The 18,577-nt window shown below is 42.1% G+C and overlaps 1 protein-coding gene across 1 annotated transcript in view; it reads right to left on the bottom strand.

Annotated features, from left to right (window-relative positions):
• pde3a (phosphodiesterase 3A, cGMP-inhibited) overlaps nucleotides 1–18,577 on the bottom strand; it is a 476,982-nt gene that overhangs the window by 41,428 nt on the left and 416,977 nt on the right. The window contains exons 7-10 of the mRNA XM_078553602.1: nucleotides 18,161–18,246; nucleotides 16,957–17,147; nucleotides 13,423–13,560; nucleotides 7,505–7,616 (exon numbers count right to left, since the gene is read on the bottom strand). Coding sequence (XP_078409728.1) covers nucleotides 7,505–7,616; nucleotides 13,423–13,560; nucleotides 16,957–17,147; nucleotides 18,161–18,246 — 527 coding nt within the window. The remainder of the gene's footprint in view (nucleotides 1–7,504; nucleotides 7,617–13,422; nucleotides 13,561–16,956; nucleotides 17,148–18,160; nucleotides 18,247–18,577) is intronic.

Raw genomic sequence — 18,577 nt, 5'->3', positions numbered from 1 at the left:
ATTCCAAAGGTGAACAGGAAGCGGAATGCTGCTTTTAAGATGCCAATGGCGGAGCAGTGCAGTTTGAAAGTTTCACCCTGGGTCAGGCCCCTTGCATGATGTTGCTGCATGGTTTAAACATATGGTAAGCGCCATTAGCCTCAGCATTATGTCAACAGCAAATCCTGGGCCAGTGCCTTTCACATAGGAACTGTCGACAATGGCTTAGCTAATAGCTTTCTTGTCTGAGCCAACAAAAACAATTAATATTTATATAACACCTTTACAGTTGAAAACATTCCAAGGCACTTTGTAAGAGAGTTATTGTACAAAATTTGACACCAAGCCACATTAGGAGATATCAGATCAGGTGACCAAATACTTGCACAAAGAGGTAGGGTTTAAGGAGAGTCTTAAAGGAGGAGACAGAGGTGGAGAGGCAAAGGGGTTTATGAAGGGAATTCCAGAGCTCACTTAGGGCCTTGGCAACTGCAAGCATGGCCGCTGATGGTGGAGATATTAAAATTGGGGATGTCAAAGTGGCCTGAATTGGAAGAGCACAGGGATTTTGTAAGCTCGTAGGACTGCAGGAGAGTTACAGAGATATTGGGGGGTGTGGGGGGGTGGTGAGGCAATGAAGGATTTTGAAAACAAGGATGAGGATTTTAAAATGGAGGTGTTGCCAGACTGGGAGCCAATGTATGTCACCGAGCACAGGGGTGATGGGCGAATGGTACATGATGTAAATTACAGCATGGCCAGCAAAGTTTTCAATGAGTTCCATTTTATGTTGGGTGAAAGATGGCAGACCAGCAAAGACAGCATTGGAACAGTCAAGCGTAGAGGTAACAAAGGCACAGATGAGGATTTCAGCAGCAGATGAGCTGCAGGAGGAGCCAGATTGGGTGATGTTATGGAGCAGAAGCAGACAGTCTTGGTCAAGAAGTGGATAGGTCAGATGTTCATCTCTGGGTGAAATGCAACATTTGTTGGGAAGAGGGATAGAATCTGTGGTGCGGTCCAAAGGGGCTTCCGCCTTCCAAATATTTAGTTGGAGGAAATTTCTGCTCATCCAGTATGAGATGTCAGTCAAGCAGTCTGACAATCAGTCACAGCGGAGAGGTCAAAGCAGGAGATGGTGAGGTTGAGTGGAGTGTTGTTAGCGTGGAGTGGAACCTGATGTGTTTTCAGATGATGTCGCTACGGGCCAGCATGTGGGTGAGAGATGGAAGGGGGAAAAGGATAGATCTTTGGGGGACACCGGGGGTAATGGCATTGGAGAGGGAAAATAAGCCACTGTTCATGATATTCTGGCTATGGTTGGATAGATAAGAATGAAACCAGAGAAGTGGATGACAGAAGAGAGTTGTTGGAGGGGGATGGTGTGGCCAACTGCATCAGAGGCTGCAGACTGATTGAGAAGGCCAAGGAAGAATGGTTTTCATAGTCACACTTGCAACTTTGATAAAGGGCTGTTTCAATGCTGCGGTGGAGCAGAAGGTTATGGGTTCAAATATCATTCTGGAGACTTGAACAAAAATAACAACACAGCAATAGTGAAGGAGCGCTGCACAGTCAGAGATGCTACCCTGCAGAAGAGAGACTAAATTCAGGACTTGTCCACCCTGAGGTGGATGTAGAAGATCCCATGGTCCTATTTCAAAGAACAGGAGGGGAATTTTCACCAGTGTCCCAGCCAATATTCATCCCTCAACATCATTGCACATTGCTGTTTGGGGGATCTCGCTATGCACGTTCCAATTATTTCAACAGTGACGACACTCGAAGCAAATAGACGTGAGGTCCTTAGGAGTTCCCGAGGTCATGAAAGGCATGATATAAATGCAAGTCTTTCCTTTTAGAAAATTGTCTGAAAGTGCCCATGGAAGGTGTGAAGAAAAAGAAAACAGATACAAGGCCAAAGAGGAGCTATTAGGGGAGCTAACCAAAACCTTGGATAAAGAGATGAGTTTTAAAGTGGATTTTAAAGAAGGAAAGGGAGGTGAAGAGGTTTAGGAAGGGAATTCCAGACCAGATTTTGGCAGGGGTGGGGGATTGTTCCTAGGTGGGGCAGGGAATATCTGAAAAGAAAGCCTGCCTCCTTTTACCTTCACCAGAACTTCTAATTCAGAACATTAAACCACCTGTCAGGTGCTGACTGACCTGCTGTTGTTTCCAACACTTATGATTTGTTTTTTTTTTGGCTTGTGGGGATCAGCATACCTTCTGATGCAAAAAGAAACACTCTAAGCAGCCTTCAGCGCATTTGGCCACACTGCCCTCCTCCATCACCTCTCTGTCATCCAACTGAGTGGGACTATCCTCGCCTGGTTTCATTTTTATCTTTCAATCAGATCTTAATGAAATCATTCAGAACATTCCTAATCACTAAATGCTATTTTCTAGGTGGCAAAAGAGTGTACAAAAAAGTAGCCTACCACTAATAACAATCCTTTAATGTTTCTGAAACAACTCACAAGCTACTTAAGCCTGATGTAGCTCAATAAGTCTGAGAATGCAGCTGTGGAATGTGCAAATTTAGTGACAATAGGGTCTAACAACAGCAGAACTCGAACACAGCCTGCCAGCTTTACTGCCCTAGGTTTTAACTCTTCAGCTGGAGCAGATACAACAGATAACTCTCCCATTGGCTATTCGTGCTGTAACACTGCCATGCCTAGTTCCCTCTAGTGGTAACATCTGATACTACTTCCAAAAATAAGATCCATTGGAATTCTATATTCACTACTCCGAGATAGTATGATTCACAACATTGAGGGAACTGCTAGCAAGAACACAGCATGTACAGTTTTAAAGGTGAAGGTGACAGGGTTACACAAATTTAATGGGAAAGTGCAGTGCTGAAGGAAGGAATGTCTGTGGCCTTACTAATTGTCAAAATCCCCAAAGCATAGAGGCAAAGGGTCCCAGGCCATGAACGGATACATTTTTCCTACTGATGGTGACAACCTCCACACCACCTACATCTGAAGATCATGATGAATGTTTGCTCAGGTGGAAGACTGTAAAAGACATGGGGTCTGCAGAGAATGAGGAAGACAACAGAATTCATACTAAATAATAATGGGAGTCTATGATTTGCACAATATATTACATTAGTGTATCCATACTCAATTGTGCACAAGTACATGTTCATGGTTATTTTGCAATGAAGTACAAAAATAAACAAAAATGCTCTTGCACTTAAAATTTATCGACGATGTTCATAGAATTAGAACCGGTGGATTAAAGGCTAATTCAGAGACCATTGAATAACTGAGTTCTGATTACACAAGTCACCAAAAGAACCCAATGAAACACAGAGTGAACATAAACGGTGATAAACCACAACAAAAGAGCAGGTCGGCAGGAACTCAGTTTGAAGCCTGATCTAAGGGACAGCACCTGACAGTAAGGCACTCCCTTAGTACCACACTGGTGTGCCAGACTAGGTTACGTCATCATGTCCTGGAGTAGAGTTTGAACACACAACTTCTGACTGAGAGGCAAGAGGATCATCAACTGAGTCAAGTTAACACAATGCAAGACCAATGGCATGTTCAATGGAGGGTTCACTTGCAAAGACCATTAGCACAGTAATTACACTTCTTTCAGTTGTGTGTCAGATGGTTGTATCTTCAACCTCTATTGCAAGTGATTGAGAACAAAATTTAGTACTAAGTACTCCATTGTCCAGAGGTGCTGTGAATCAGATGAAACATTAATATCAAGGTGTTGTCTGTTTGTCCAGGTGGATGCAATAAAAATCCAATGGCTCTAAAGAAGAGCTAGGGAATTCTGACCCATATTTGTACCTCAACCAACACCATCAAAAGAAAAGATTAATTAATCATTGATCTCATTGCTATTAGCAAGTCTATGCCATGTGACAATTACCGGCCTTATTTGTCCACAGAACAATAGTGACTAGACTTCCGGAGAATCCAGTGAATTGCTTTGAGGCATCCTGTGGACATGAAGGGTAGTAATACAGTCAAGTTTTTCTTTACTTTCATAAATATGCCAACTGTACAATAGCCTTAAATTCTAAGTTGGTACCACCGTTGCCCGTGTATCAGAAGGTGATTCAAGCCCTACTCCAGGACTTGAGCATAAAAATCAAGGTTGATTACTCAGTGCAGTATTGAAGGAGTGCTGCACTGTCAGAGGTACCATCTTTCAGATGAGATTTTAAACCAAGGCCCATCTGCCCACGGCATTATTTTGAGGAAGAGTAGGGGAGTTATCCCTGGTGTCCTGGCCAATATTTATCTCTCATTTAACATCACAAAATCAGATTACCTGGTCTTTATCACATTGCCATTTGTGGGAGCTTGTTGTGAGGAAAATTGGCTGCAGCAGTCCCTACATTTACAGCAGTGACTACATTTCAAAAGTACGCCATTGTGTGTAAAGCACAATGGACAGGGTGGTACTCATGAAAGATGCTATGTAAATACTTTCTTCACTTAAGGTTGACTGTAATGAAAAGATTCTGAAACTTGAGAGATATTCAATGTTTTACATTATTAAGTTGGTTGGGGATAACGTCACAGAATTGTTACAGGGTAGAAGGAGGCCATTTAGCTCATCGTGTCTGCATAACTCTCTAAGCATTTTAACTTAGTGCCAATTTCCTGCCTTTTCCCCATAACTCTGCACATTGTTTCTATTTAGATAATCATCCAATGCCCTCTTGAATGGCTCAATTGAACCTGCCTCCACCACACTTCCAGGCAGTGCATTCCAAACCCTAATTACTCGCTATGTGAAAAAAAATGTTCTCACCTCACATTTACTTCTTTTGCAAAACACTTTAAAACTGTGCTCTCTGGTTCTTGATCCGTTTATGAGTGGGAACACTTTCTCCCTATCTACTCTGTCCAGACCCCTCATGATTTTGAAAACTCCTATCAAGCCTCCTCTCAGCCTTCTCCAAGGAAAACAGTCCCAACTTCTTCAATCTTTCCTCATAACTGAAGTGTCTCATCCCTGGAACCAATCTCTTAAACCTCTTCTGCACTCTTTCCAATGCGTTCAGATCCTTCCTATAGTGTGGTGCCCAGAACTGTGCACAATACTCCATTTGAAGTCTAACCTCACAGATAGAATAGGAGTCTTAAACTGGATTGGACTGGTGTCAAATGTGAGGTGAGAACATTTTTTTTCACATAGCGAGTAATTAGGGTTACATCCAGGGTAAAATTGGGGCAGGTGCCAAGCAACCCATTACCCATATTTCTAATGGCTCACTGAACTGTTCCCTTAAGGATGGTTAAGTAGTTCATGTAAAATGGTGATAAGGCTGAGGTACATAACTAGAGGCCTATTAGTTTGACTTCAGTAATAAGTTAAGATATCAGGAGGAATCATTACGATTGCCATTACATGGCTGCTTAAGACAGAAGACTTCCAGAAAAGAAAGTTGTGCTTACAAATATAACTGAATTACATTGAAGAAGTACTTGCATTTATATAGCGGCTTTTAGACCTCAGAACACTGCAAAGTGCTTTACAGCCAATGAAATACTTTAGAAATACAATTGTCCTCCTCCTGTTCTGCTTGTAGCTACTCCCACCAGGGGATCTGCTGTCCCGGTAAGTCACACTTGTCTGCCTTGCTCCATCCTCACACATCCATTGTAGCTCTCCTGCAGCCACTCTATGACGTCCATCATTCAACTACACCTAGGTCAACCCCTCTTTCTGCTGCCCTCCACTTTGCCCTCTAGAAGAGATCTCTGTATCTTTTCAGCTCTGATCAAATGGTTGAAATACTGACATTTTCTTTTCTGGATGCCATTTTTTAGAGCTGTTTTTTCTCTTGCGATTTCAAGCACCTCATCATTTGTCTTATTTGGAATTTTTAGCATACGTCTTAGCATCCACATTTCAAAGGCCTCTATCTCCTTCCATAGATCTTTCTTTATTGCCCAGGTTTCTGAGGCAGGCAGGAAACTAGACAAAATGTAGCAATGTGTCAGTTTTTTCCTTGTTACCAACTCGAGTTTTCTTGTTTCTCTTCATCTTGTCCTTCATCTCCACAAAATTAATTCTGGCTATCTATATCCTTCTTTTGACTTTGGCATTGCATCCACCAACTCCTGTTATCATTTGTTCTAAACAGACAAACTTATCTACTTGTTCCAGTGTGACACAGCCAATTCAAATTTCAGCAGAGTTTTTTCTAATGTATTCCTTCTGATTACCATTGATTTTGTAGTCTTGGTGTTCATACTCAATCTGTACTTTAAACTTCTAGATTTTACTTGACCTATGATGTTTTGTAGGAGCTCTCTGATTCTGCAAGTAGTGCACCAACAGTTTGTTATGTTTTTGCCTCCAATCTTTACTCCTGAGAGCATATCTGACTCTCTGAATATTTGTTCTGTGTACAGATTGAATAGTTTAGTTGCAATGTAGGAAATATGACAACCAATTTACACACAGCAAGGTTCCACAAACAGCAGTGTGATAAAGACCAGATAATCTGTTTTAGTGATGCTGTTTTGCAATAAATATTGGCCAGAACAGGAGGGAGAACTCTCCTGTTCCTCTTTGGATTTTTTTTACACCTACTTTAGAGGACAGACAGATGTTGATTTAACACAGGGGCGGAGAACCTTTGGCTCATTGCTCAATTTCATCCAGCCCGCAGCAAAATTTCTAAAAATATAGACCTATGACCATAGCGCCTTCAAATTAGCATTTATCATCATTATGAATTTGCTTTGGATAAAAATGCCAGCTAAATTACTGTAGTAATATTTAACAATATAATATTCAAATTCAGCCAGCGCATTAAAATAGGTGAGTTGAACATTTCAGAATTCTCTCTAATAAATCTAAATTAAGTTGATTTTTATTTGTGTGTGGCCTACAACTGATTTTGCCTATGTGTGAATGGCCCATGATGAGAAAACGTTTCCCCTGGTTTAACATCTCACTTGAAGGATGGCATCTCCGGTGATATAGCAACACCTTCAGTACTGTACTGGTATATCAGTGGGGAGTTTGTTCTCATGCCCCTGGGGTGGGACTTGAACTCACAATCGTCTGACAGTATGCACTGATGTGTATCTTTCCAGTATGGTGACTGGGGTAAGCATATAGTGTGACCAATGTGCCCGTCGCTATAAGTAGCAAGCCAAATACAGGAAATACCTTTGTTGCAATGACCCACAAACAAGGTGGTGATAGTAAAATGATCCATAATATTGTTGTATTAAATGGTAAACGGCAGCTTGACTGACTCTGCATTTCCAGCAGGGATTTGGCTTAAAGGGAGCAGAAACTGGGCTACCACATGACAGTTCCACTTCTCTAACCCATGCTTTCCTTGAGGTTGGTTCACTGCTCGAGGCATGGGATCGGGTGCATAGCTTTACATATCTCCTGTCTGCCGTATATACATCCCCAGATAACAATAATCACATTAACAGTGATGACAGCGAAGAAAATACATGGTTTCGGGGTGGGGGTGCGATCATGTTTTTCCATGAAAGTAAAATACAAGAATACTTACAGGGGATATCTCTGTATCCATTTTCTAATGCATGAAAGTAGTTCATGAACTCTTTTAATGGGATTTTAAATATCTCGAAAAGTCCAGTGTCTTCAAACAGTCTGAATGCCACCTGCAATAAGACAGAAATTCAGTGATTGGTGAATGGAAAGTGCCAATAAATAGTGGAGGAAAACTTGCCTGTACAGACCCTTAAAACACACAAAGGCCCCAATTTTCCAACTGGCCTTAACTTAATACCAACAATAACCCAGGTAATGCCCATGAGAAAACTCAAACATCTTTCCACCTGTGAATCCTCTCTTCAAGTACCAGATATGGGAGTTCTGGGTAACAGGTACAATCCATTGACCTCAAATAAAAATGCATTTGCGTTTCGCTTGTCAATTGTTTCCAATATGGCAGCAAATAGTTTCAAGAATTTTAATGAGCATGCATGAAATTAATATAATAGACCATGGAGAATTCAACTCTGTGTTTTACAAACATCCACCCTTTCTTACATTGCACTGGGAGCTGTTGCAACATAATTGAAATTCAACATAATTAAGATATCATTGAGCTCTGTTTCCAACTGTTTTGCACACGTCAAAGTTACGTAGTTCACCTATTATAAATTGTACTGTGCTATAAAGCAACGTTGTTTTAAAGATGCATTTTTGTCTTGACAATAATTGCAGTTTAAAGCTGTTGCTATACCTGCATTCTGATAAGGGTCTGATCTCCTCAAGTTGAGAATGATAGATTTGGTGGTGTGAGCAGTGTTATGCTTACTGAGTCCCTTTTTATCTCTGAATATCAATGTATAACTATTTTTGCAAATATACGTGAATGTATTCCCTGAATGCTTAACATTGTGAGCAGTGTACAAATTGTTGTGCTGTGTATGTATGTTTTATATAAATTTATACATATATGTATATCAAGTATATGTGTGCATGTGAATATGTGTACAAATGTATGTGCGAATGCCATGTGTATGTGTAAGTGTTTGTCTGCATGCGCACACATGTGTGTGTGTCTCTAAGTGTGTGCGTGACCACCATTCAGATGCCTGGACAAGCTACACCAGTGCCAGGTCTAACTTCTGTTGATGCAAGGAGTTGGACTGGCGCTAATAACCAAGTTCAACACTGACACTAATGAGGGTCAGTGTCTCACACTTGATTGTGGAATGCTGTCAATTTCTTGTGCTTCTCTGGAGTTGCTGTACTGCCAAACAATGACCAGTCTCTGGATGCAGTCTCTGCATCCAGAAGCAGTTTGGGATGTGATGCTCTGTATTGTATCTGCACTTCACGGCTGCAATAGCATGAGTGGAACATGCAAACCCCGGAATAGCTGCGTGGATGGGTACGATTACTGAAAGATTCAAACATGGGGGTGGGGGGTTGGGGGGGGGGGTAACTTTGAGTTTTGGTGATAGCGTCAAACAAATTGTTGGATTGGCCACATTTTACATACATCACTCCTGATTTTTATTTTGAATCAATTCAATGGAAGTAAACACTGAAGAGGTGAATCGCAGGAAACAATCTGATTTTGCCCATATTTTACACTATCACCAACAGTTAAAGGACATGTTTGATAGGGCAAATAATGAATTAATATTTCCTAACATGAAAAATAGGGCGATCACATCACTCCAGTAGCATACATGTGCGTAGCCTGCAACACCATACTCAATAAAATTGCCATTACACAGACAATTCCCCCAAGTTTCACTGGATATTTACTCTTTTATTTAAAAGGCACGATGGTGAAAAGGCAGTGTTAAAGCATGTTGATGACACCAAATGATCTATCGAACTCATAATGGTCCCCTCTCAATTTGCTTCCCCCTTTCCCTTCCTATGGGACCGGTTCTTAGTGCTGCCCTCCACACACGTAATTTATTTGCAAGAGATTGAGCAAATATCCATTCTTATTAAGACTGGAAATCTAACTAACTGAAAATAAAAAAAGACAGCCCGAATCCAAGCCACGAGGAAAAGTAAAAGCCTTTGCAATCTGCACAAGGTCAGTAAGGAGGTGACATTTTATTTTCCGCTCCAATTACTTCCAGTCAACAACTTACAGATCACAAGCACAAATTAATATCTAAATAACCTTGAGATATTACGCAGTGTTTGCACATTAACAATAAAGTCCTCTACGCTAAGTTACTGCATGACCAAGGGTGTTGGACAATAAAGGCACGAAAGAAATTCAGAACTTCCTGAATATAAATAAAATGCGACCATCAACTTCCCATTGAAAAAAATAGGAGGCTCCGATCGCAAGTAGAGCAGCAAAACCCCAGAGCAATAAGTGTCGGGTTCTCTTTGTTCTGCATCACAAGTTTTGATCAGTGGCTCGGGGGCTGGGATAAAATCTGAACCAAGGAAATTTCAATCCTTTTTCATCTCCCCTTCTAAAGTCGACACTGATTTTAGGTAGTCAGGAATTCCATCCAAAGGGGTAACAGTGATTTAAATGAGTCTTAATTCCTGCATTAATATGAAATGTTACTTTGCATCAATTGTTATCTGGGTTTTTTTTATTCATAGGGACATCAGACATGGGAGCAGGAGTAGGCCATTTGGCCTTTTGAGCCTGCTCCACTATTCAATCAGATCATGGCTGATCTGGGTTGTGGTCTCAGCTCCACTTTCCTGTCTTCCCCCTAGGGCCCTTGACTCCCTTGTTACACGAAAATCTAACTGAGCCTTGAATAAGTTTAAAGATCCAGCCGCCACTACTTTCTGGGGAAGAGAATTCCATACTCTCACAACTATCTGAGAGAGAAAAAAAATCTCCTTATCTCAGTCTTAAAAGGGAGACATCATTCTTAAGCGGTGTCTCCAAGTACTAGTCTCCCATATAAGAGGAAACATCCTCTCAGTATCCAGCCTATCCAGTCCCCTCGGGATTTTATATGCTTCAATAAGCTCACCTCTCATTCTTCTAACCCATTGGGTACAGGCCCAACCTGTTCACCCTTTCTTCATAAGATAAGCTCATCCTCCCGGGAATGGGTCGAGTGACCCTTCTCTGAATTGCTTCCAAAGCAATTATATCTTTTTTTCAAATGTGGGTGTCACTGTCAAAGCTGGACATTTGTTGCCGATCACCATGTTACCCTTGAGAAAATGGTGGTGATAAAAAATTGTTTGGAGAATGAACCTGGTACTTTCCTGCCCTGAAACATTCAGCTACTCACACCTTAGAGATTTCCATGTATTTCCTCAAGCATTTTCAGTTTCAGCAGTCACCACCCACCCCCACCCGACCCCACACCCCCACACACACCACACACAAGCAGCAGACCCAATGAAAGAATAAGATTGGGGGGAAAAGAGCAGTGAACCATTAGGATGTCTTCGATCTGCCCTCCTTACTTTTGAGTGGCACCTCAAAATCTCAGTGTTGAGGCCAAGGTTGTGGGAGATAGTAGGCTTGAATTTGCATGCAGAATTTGTAGTTTTAAAAAATTCATTCATGGGATGTGGGCTTTGCTGGCTAGGTCAGCATTTATTGCCCATCCCTAATTGCCCTTGAGAAGGTGGTGGTGAGTTGTCTTCTTGAACCGCTGCAGTCCATGAGGTGCAGGTACACCCATGGTGTTGTTAGGAAGGGAGTTCCAGGATTTTGCCCCAGCGACAGTGAAGGAATGCCAATATGTTTCCAAGTCAGGATGGTGAGTGACTTAAAGGGGAACTTCCAGGCGGTGGTGTTCCCATGTGTCTGCTGCCCTTGTCTTTCTAGATGGTAGTGGTCGTGGGTTTGGAAGGTGCTGTCTAAGGAGGCTTGGTGAGTTCCTGCAGTGCATCTTGTAGATGGTACATACTGCAGCTACTGTGCGTCGGTGGTGGAGGGAGTGAATGTTTGTGGATGTGGTGCCAATCAAGCGGGCTGCTTTGTCCTGGATGGTGTCAAGCTTCTTGAGTGTTATTGGAGCTGTGCTCATCCAGGCAAGTGGCGAGTATTCCATCACATTCCTGACTTGTGCCTTGTGGGTGTTGAACAGGCTTTGGGGACTCAGGAAGTGAGTTACTTGCTGCAGGATTCCTAGCCTTTGACCTGCTCTTGCAGACACAGTATTTATATGGTGCATCCAGTTCAGTCTCTGGTCAACGCTAACCCCCAGGTTGTCAATAGTGTAGAATGCTTTGCTACTATCAAGGCTGTGCTTGACAGGTAAGGGGATCAATGGACATGGATCACAGGCAGGTAAATGAAGCTGAGGTGCAGATCAGCCATAAATTGAATGATGGAACAAGCTGTTGGGGCTGAATGGTCTCATTCTCTGCTGTCAGATTCTAAAATCCGATGAATACACAGTGTCACTCAGCATGTTCGTGGACCACTAATAATGGTAAGTAAATCCTACGGAAGATGTGGTGATTTTTTTGCTCATTGTCAGCTTTGTGCAGTAGTTTGAGGCTGGAAGCTGAGGTCTAGATCAGGAGAAGAATAGATGTGGGGCTCAAGCATAATGAAGTTGGTGAGTGGGGTTCGGGGGTAACCTGAAGCAAGGTCTAGGGCATAGGCTGCAGGTTAGTGTGATAGATGTTACAGAACACGGAGATTCACCATCATGTGCTCAAAACTATGTCTTCAACACAAGCTCTGTTTTATGATCCATAGCAAACAAAACAGACCTTCAATGTGAAAAGATTTAATTATTTTAGTAATATTTTACGAACGTACAACACAAGGCAAAGACCAAATAGCCGATCAAGCCTGCCTTATACATCAAGATAGTTGCAGCATCATGACTTGACATTTCACATGCATCCCTTGTCTGCCACCCCACCCCTGTCCCATTCCCCTATCACCATGTAATCTCCTGAGGGAAAAGATGTCATTTTAATATGTTTTGTTACAAAAGGTTTAGCTTTCTTGTGGTTAAAGAGAATAAAATGTACACAGGAGGCATTCAGCCAAATAAAACCCTACTGACTTCAAGCCTCCATAACAATAGAGAGATTCTCTGCATCTGTAAAGACAAGATATTTGCTAGAGGTGTTCAAAATCATGAGGGGTCTGGACAGCGTAGATAAGGTGAAACTGTTCCTATCTGCAGATGAATCAAGAACCAGAGGATACCAATTTAAGGTGATTAGCAAAATAACATATGATATGAGAAAAAACCTTTTTCCACAGTGACTGGTTAGGATCTGGAATTTGTTAACAGGACCCAAACCAGTTGGTGAAGTCAAAACCAAGACACAGAGCTTTTCCTTACTAAGAGAGTTTATTGGCTTTGTTGAGTCTCAACACTCCTCTCCCCCCAGTGTCCCAGCTGTCCTCTATTTATAGACTCCTTTGAAAACAAAAATCAATCAGCCAATCAATTAAACTAAAAATCAGGAAGGCTGACAGCCCCTGGTGGGGCACTGTAACTAAAAAACAAAAAGGAAACTTACAAAATCCAATCAAAATGTCAGTTCCGGGGGCTATGATGCACCCCAGCCCCTGTGGTGCCCACCGATCACAGACAGCCGCTAATGTATCAGCGGACACCGCATCGTCCCTCTCCAGGGCCAACCAGCCTTGAACATGGCCGCGGTAGAGGGGCAGACAGTGGGGTCAGATGACCCCCTTGACCATCCCCTATTTATATGTGCTCAAAGTACTTAATTAAACAATGCCCTTCACCTGTGTATCTTATCAATATAATTAACATACTATTAACTGAATACGCTGAGAGTTTGGTGGAAGCAGATTCAATCATGGCTTTTAAAAGGGAATTGGATAATTTTCTGGAGAGAGAAAATTTGCAGAGCTACAGGGAAAAAAACAGACGAGCTGAATTGCTCTTACAGAGGGCTAGCATGGACAAGGGCACACTGAATGGTATTCTTCTGTGCTGTAACCATTCTAGGATTCTATGAGAACACCAACACTTCAGCATGACAGAAGCATATCCTCACCTGGCTAAGGATTCGGCCACATTTTGAGCCTGTCATCTCCACAAGATCAAAGATGGGAAAATTCCAGTTGTTCATTTGCGTAAATAATGGCTCCAAGCCTTCCAATAGCAGAGGTTCTGGGGCAAGAATTGGTTTATCCTGGAAAATAAAAAGAATAATTTACCCAAAATGAAGAAGAAATTTTTCCATATAGAATCTTGTGCCTGCAATTTTAACCTAACAAGCCATTGGGAAATTGATGGGATTGGGTGCAATATAGATTTTACACCCGACCTGATTTTCCTCTCCATTAAAGTCATTAGGGAGTGAGTGGGTGGGGTGTAAAACCAATATTCCACCGATCCAGAGGGCTGCTTATCTGCCAAGTTAGGTTAAAATTACTCCCCTATGTTTACATACATTTCCAATATAAATTGTGTCCTTATTTTTGTATTTTAATTCCAAATTCTTCTGTTCAGACTTATAATGGAAACTCCCCATGTAATCTTGTCATGCTGTAATTACATCTTTCCACCAGTGATGGTGCTGTTATGCATCTTTCTTGGTTCTCCCGGCTCTGCTGCCTGTATTACAGAGGAACGCTGATGTTCCAACCAACTCCACTTCTCTGTTTTGACAAATTGCAGTACATTTTACTATTTAGTTGTGAATGGTAATTCAAAATCAATGGCCGGGTTTTGGAGTTAGTGCTGAACAAACGGTGCCAGCCATTCATCACCTTCACATTTGCCATGGAATTTCCGTGGTCTTTTGTATTGCGACTTGTGATTATCAGTCAAAACAATGTGGTACTATCCAGGAGATCTGGGATTTATGTGAACAGGGAAAGCAATGGTGTCTCTCCTTAACTAATCAGATCAAAGAATCCTTTTGAGACAAGCTGAGCCCAAACCAGAAGTTGCAAGTTAGAATATTTTATTCAATATAAGATCATATATAGAAAGCAAAGTAAAAAGATGAAAAGAAAGATGAGGTTAAGAGACAAAAAGACAGAAAGAAAAAGTAAAATAAAACTTTTTAAATTCCCTAGCAATAGTTAAAATCTGAAGAAATGAGACCCTACGCTTAAAAAATTTAATTTTCACTGCCACAGAGGTTGTTTGGCAGTAATTAAGGCTTAACATGCTGTTAAGAATTTATTTACGCTTGAATGGTCAAGCCTGAACATTTTTCAGTGTATTTAGTGGGTATCTTGTGGGTAAGCACAAAACTTCACACCCTTTATGTGTTTCAATGTTGAGTCTCCCAGTGAGATAGCATTAAGGGGAAGCTTTTATAGCAGTAGGGTATCTCTGACAGCAGTTTCCTAATTTCCATATTTAACTGAGCCTTTGGGGAGTCTGAAAATTGCTGTCTGATTTACTCCTTAATAACGAGTGCTATTAACCTCACTGCTATTCTTACTACAAAATCTAGGCTAATTTATTGCATAAACATAAGGACAGAATTCATATGACTTAAAAAAAAGCAACTGAATTACAGTTACAAGGTATTCCAATCCAAACATCCCCAACTGTCTAACCCCAGTTCACAGGAAGGCTTTGCCTTGCCACCTTGTGTGCACTGTCACAAATGATCGACTATTATTTTTTATATGTACACAGTGTGTGGTAACGTGCTGTTTATGTTAACTGGACTAATAATTCATAGAGCATGAGTTCAATTTCCACCAAGATGGTTTAAGGATTTCAAATCAGTTAAACATAATCTGGGAATAAAAAGGTGAGGACAGCAAAAGTGACCATCGAGCTGCCCGATTGTTGTAAAAGCTTAACAGCTCATTAAAATCATAAGAACTAGGAGCAGGGGTAGGCCATTCGGCCGATCAAGCTTACTCTGCCATTCAATAAGATCATGGCTGATCTGATTGTGGCCTAAACTCCATTTTCCTGCCTGCCCCCCTCCCCCCCTCCACTTCCAAAATCGTCGACTCCCTTGAGGGAAGGAAACCTGCCGTTCCTTGGTCTGACTTAATTGTGACTCTAGTCCCAGCGCTGTTGATTCATAACTGCTCTCTGAAGTGACCCACTCAGTGGTATCAGGGCAACTCAGGACAAACAACCATTGCCAGCCTCGCTGGTGAATTAAAGAGCTTAAAAAATCATATTGAACACTTCCACTGAAAAATCCTCTACCGCTGCACTGTAACATTTTTATAAGCCTTTCTTCTGTAATGTATTTAATACATTTAATTGGATTTTCCTATTAAATGTAGCATTCAGTGAATTGGACAGGTTTAACAGAGCTTCTTTGACACTAACTGCAATTGCAGGCTTTAGCCACTGGACAGTGCAATGCACCAGTTTATTCTCCATGCTCTCAACTTTGACTCTCCAGAACATTGGGCTTGTTAAGTAAATAATTTAAAACAGAGATTTCAAGGTTAAAAAAAAATACATTTTACTTTATTCTTATTTCCCTATTAGGACAGTAGTTCCAGACTCTGAAAAAATCTGTTCCTTCCTCACATGTTTTCCCCGGGTGTCAAAAATGAATCTCAGGCTGAATTTTACAGGCCACCCGTGGGTGAGAAAACAGTGGGTGGACCTGTAAATTAGGCACAATGCCTGTTGTCATGATTTAACAGGCAGCTGGGGGGGTGGGGGGGGGGGAGGTGGGGCTTGGCATGGGTCCCCCCACCCATGGTCCAATTGAGACCCTTAAGTGGGCAATTAATGCCCAATTAAGGGCTTCATCCAGCTGCCACCCTGATTTAATGGACATTGGGAGTGGAATGCTCTGAACATGTAGCCCAGCAGGCATAACTCTGCAGGCTGGGGGGGTGGTGCTGGGTTTGCCTTCTTCCTGGGCCTCCTGTACCGATTGGTGGCCCTCTCCTCACAGTTCTGCCTTGCTGTATCCTCCTTCATCCTCCCCTCTGCCGCTCTCTGTGGCTTGCTGGGGCAAGGTCCTGGACTTACCCAGATTTGTGGTTGCTCTTCCTCCCTGACGGCGGTCACTGATCCTGGTGTGCCGCAGAGCTGCCAACCTCCGATTGACTGGCAGCTCTATGTGGCCAGGCTTCCACCTGGAGATGGACCGACGTCTCGCCTCTTATTAATTAAAGGGCCGTCGCTCAAAACATAAAAGCGGGGCAAGCTGGCCAAGCAGAGGCGGGCTTGCCCCTAATATTTACACTGGGTTGCAGGGAACTCACCATCAGCATATAATCCAGTCCCTAGTGTTATAACCCCCTGATGTAGGGAAACTGATCCTTAGATTGGTGACTGCTCGCAAATTTCAAGCTCCTTCTCTGGGGGAGAGGTTATAATGCTCAGTAGAAACTACTGGCAAATATTTTGCTATCACTTTTCTTAATTCTTCTAACTGAGATTGTCCATCTGTTGATGTTTTTTTCAAAAGGGTATGTGAGTCAGCCAGCTGAAAGTATGACAGAAATTTGCATGTGTAGCAGTTTAAAGTGTGACGGATAAGCCATTGCTACTTTTTAATTGTGAATCTCGCTATGCTTCCTGACCCGCCTTACAAAGCCTTTGCGGCTTCACACAAAGCAAACTTGTTCCAATGAAGTACCTCAGATGGAATCAAATGGTGCAACATAAGGTTTTCAGGCCTGTAGTTTCTGCATTCAGGACCTTTGAGGGATTGCGCCAATCCTTTTGAACAAGATTCCTGCTCGTCATCGTTCTGTGTGATGTCACTGCTGTCGCTGTTATTTGTTTCATGGGTGCTGTCATAATCAGACGTTGCTAGTGCAGGGTCATCTGCAAGGAACACATTCATTAAAACTTATCCTGTCTCCTGATGTACCTGGTCCTTTGAATAATAACTCTGGGAGGAGGAAACTAGTTGCCATAAATCATGTTACAAACCAAACCTTTAGTTTATAGCTCTCTACAAGGAACAAGTCAGGAGTGTGATGGAAGATGCTCCACTTGCCTGGATGAGTGCAGCTCCAACAATATTCAAGAAACTCAACACCATTCACAGTAAAAGCAGGTCACATGATTGGCACCCCATCCACTAACTTCAACATTCACTCCCTGCACCACTGACGCACAGTGGCAGCATAGTGTACCATCTACAAGATGCACTGCAGCAACCTGCCTCTTTGACAGCACCTTCCAAACTCTACCACCCAGAAGAACAAGGGCAGCAAACACATGGGAACACCACCTGGAAGTTCTCCTGAACACCATCTTGATTTGGAACTATATCGTTGATCCTTCACTGTCGCTGGGTCAAAATCCAGGAACAGCACTTCCTAACAGCACTGTGGGTGTGTCTGCACTGCACGGACTGTAGCAGTTCACCACCATCTTCTCAAGGGCAATTAGGGATGGGTAGCAAACGCTGCCCTTGCCAACAATGCTCAAATCCTACAAAGGAATAAAAAAAAAGACTCTGGCACAGATTGAGCGCACAGTTTATATGAAGAGAAACGCTGGTATTGACCATCCCTCCACCCTGCCTGCTATGTACAGGTACATAGAGAGGACAGATTGAAAAATGAAAGGAAAACCACATACTACTATTATGAGTTTGAGTTGAAGGATGCAGCATTCAACGCCAAATTCCCATGCCCGACACCCAACCTCCTCCCACTGAAAGCTCTGTAACTGAATGCATTCCGCATGAGTAGCAGTAAAGTCATTAAAACAAACCACAGGAACCATACACACCTAGATATTCCATGGGAAAAACAACAGGTACCACTAGCAGGTGAATCAATGCTAACTCAGGACCATGCAGAGGGTGCTGGATATAAATAGCTTACCGGTCCTGTTTAGTGAATGTGTTGGTGCATCAATTTGATCCCCTGTGCTGTCTGAATGTGTCAGTTTGCTGAATGGTCGTCCACAGCTGGAAAATCAAATGAAAGGATTTTAAATAGAAGTCCTTAAATAATGAAATGGCTCTGTTTCTTCTCTCGTTCATCTGCTTCTAAATTTACAACCATCTAACAGAGCAAAGTAGTATCCCTGTACTAATATTAGTCAGAGACCGGATCGATTTTTAACCAAAGTACTTAGCTGCAAGATTTCACCTGAAAGGCTGTCGAACTAGATTTTCCCATTTAGAAAGCATTCAACATATGTCCAATTTTCTGATGGGTTGTCAGTTTATCGTTCTCAGTAAAATTAAGGAATGAATCATATCTCAAAAATGGAAGGATATTGCTGGATGGCTACAT

This window comes from Cetorhinus maximus, chromosome 12 (genome assembly GCF_964194155.1).
Source record: "Cetorhinus maximus chromosome 12, sCetMax3.hap1.1, whole genome shotgun sequence".
NCBI lineage: Eukaryota > Metazoa > Chordata > Chondrichthyes > Lamniformes > Cetorhinidae > Cetorhinus > Cetorhinus maximus.
Note: the sequence above shows the minus strand (reverse complement) of the source record. Positions and strands in the feature narration are given on the sequence as shown.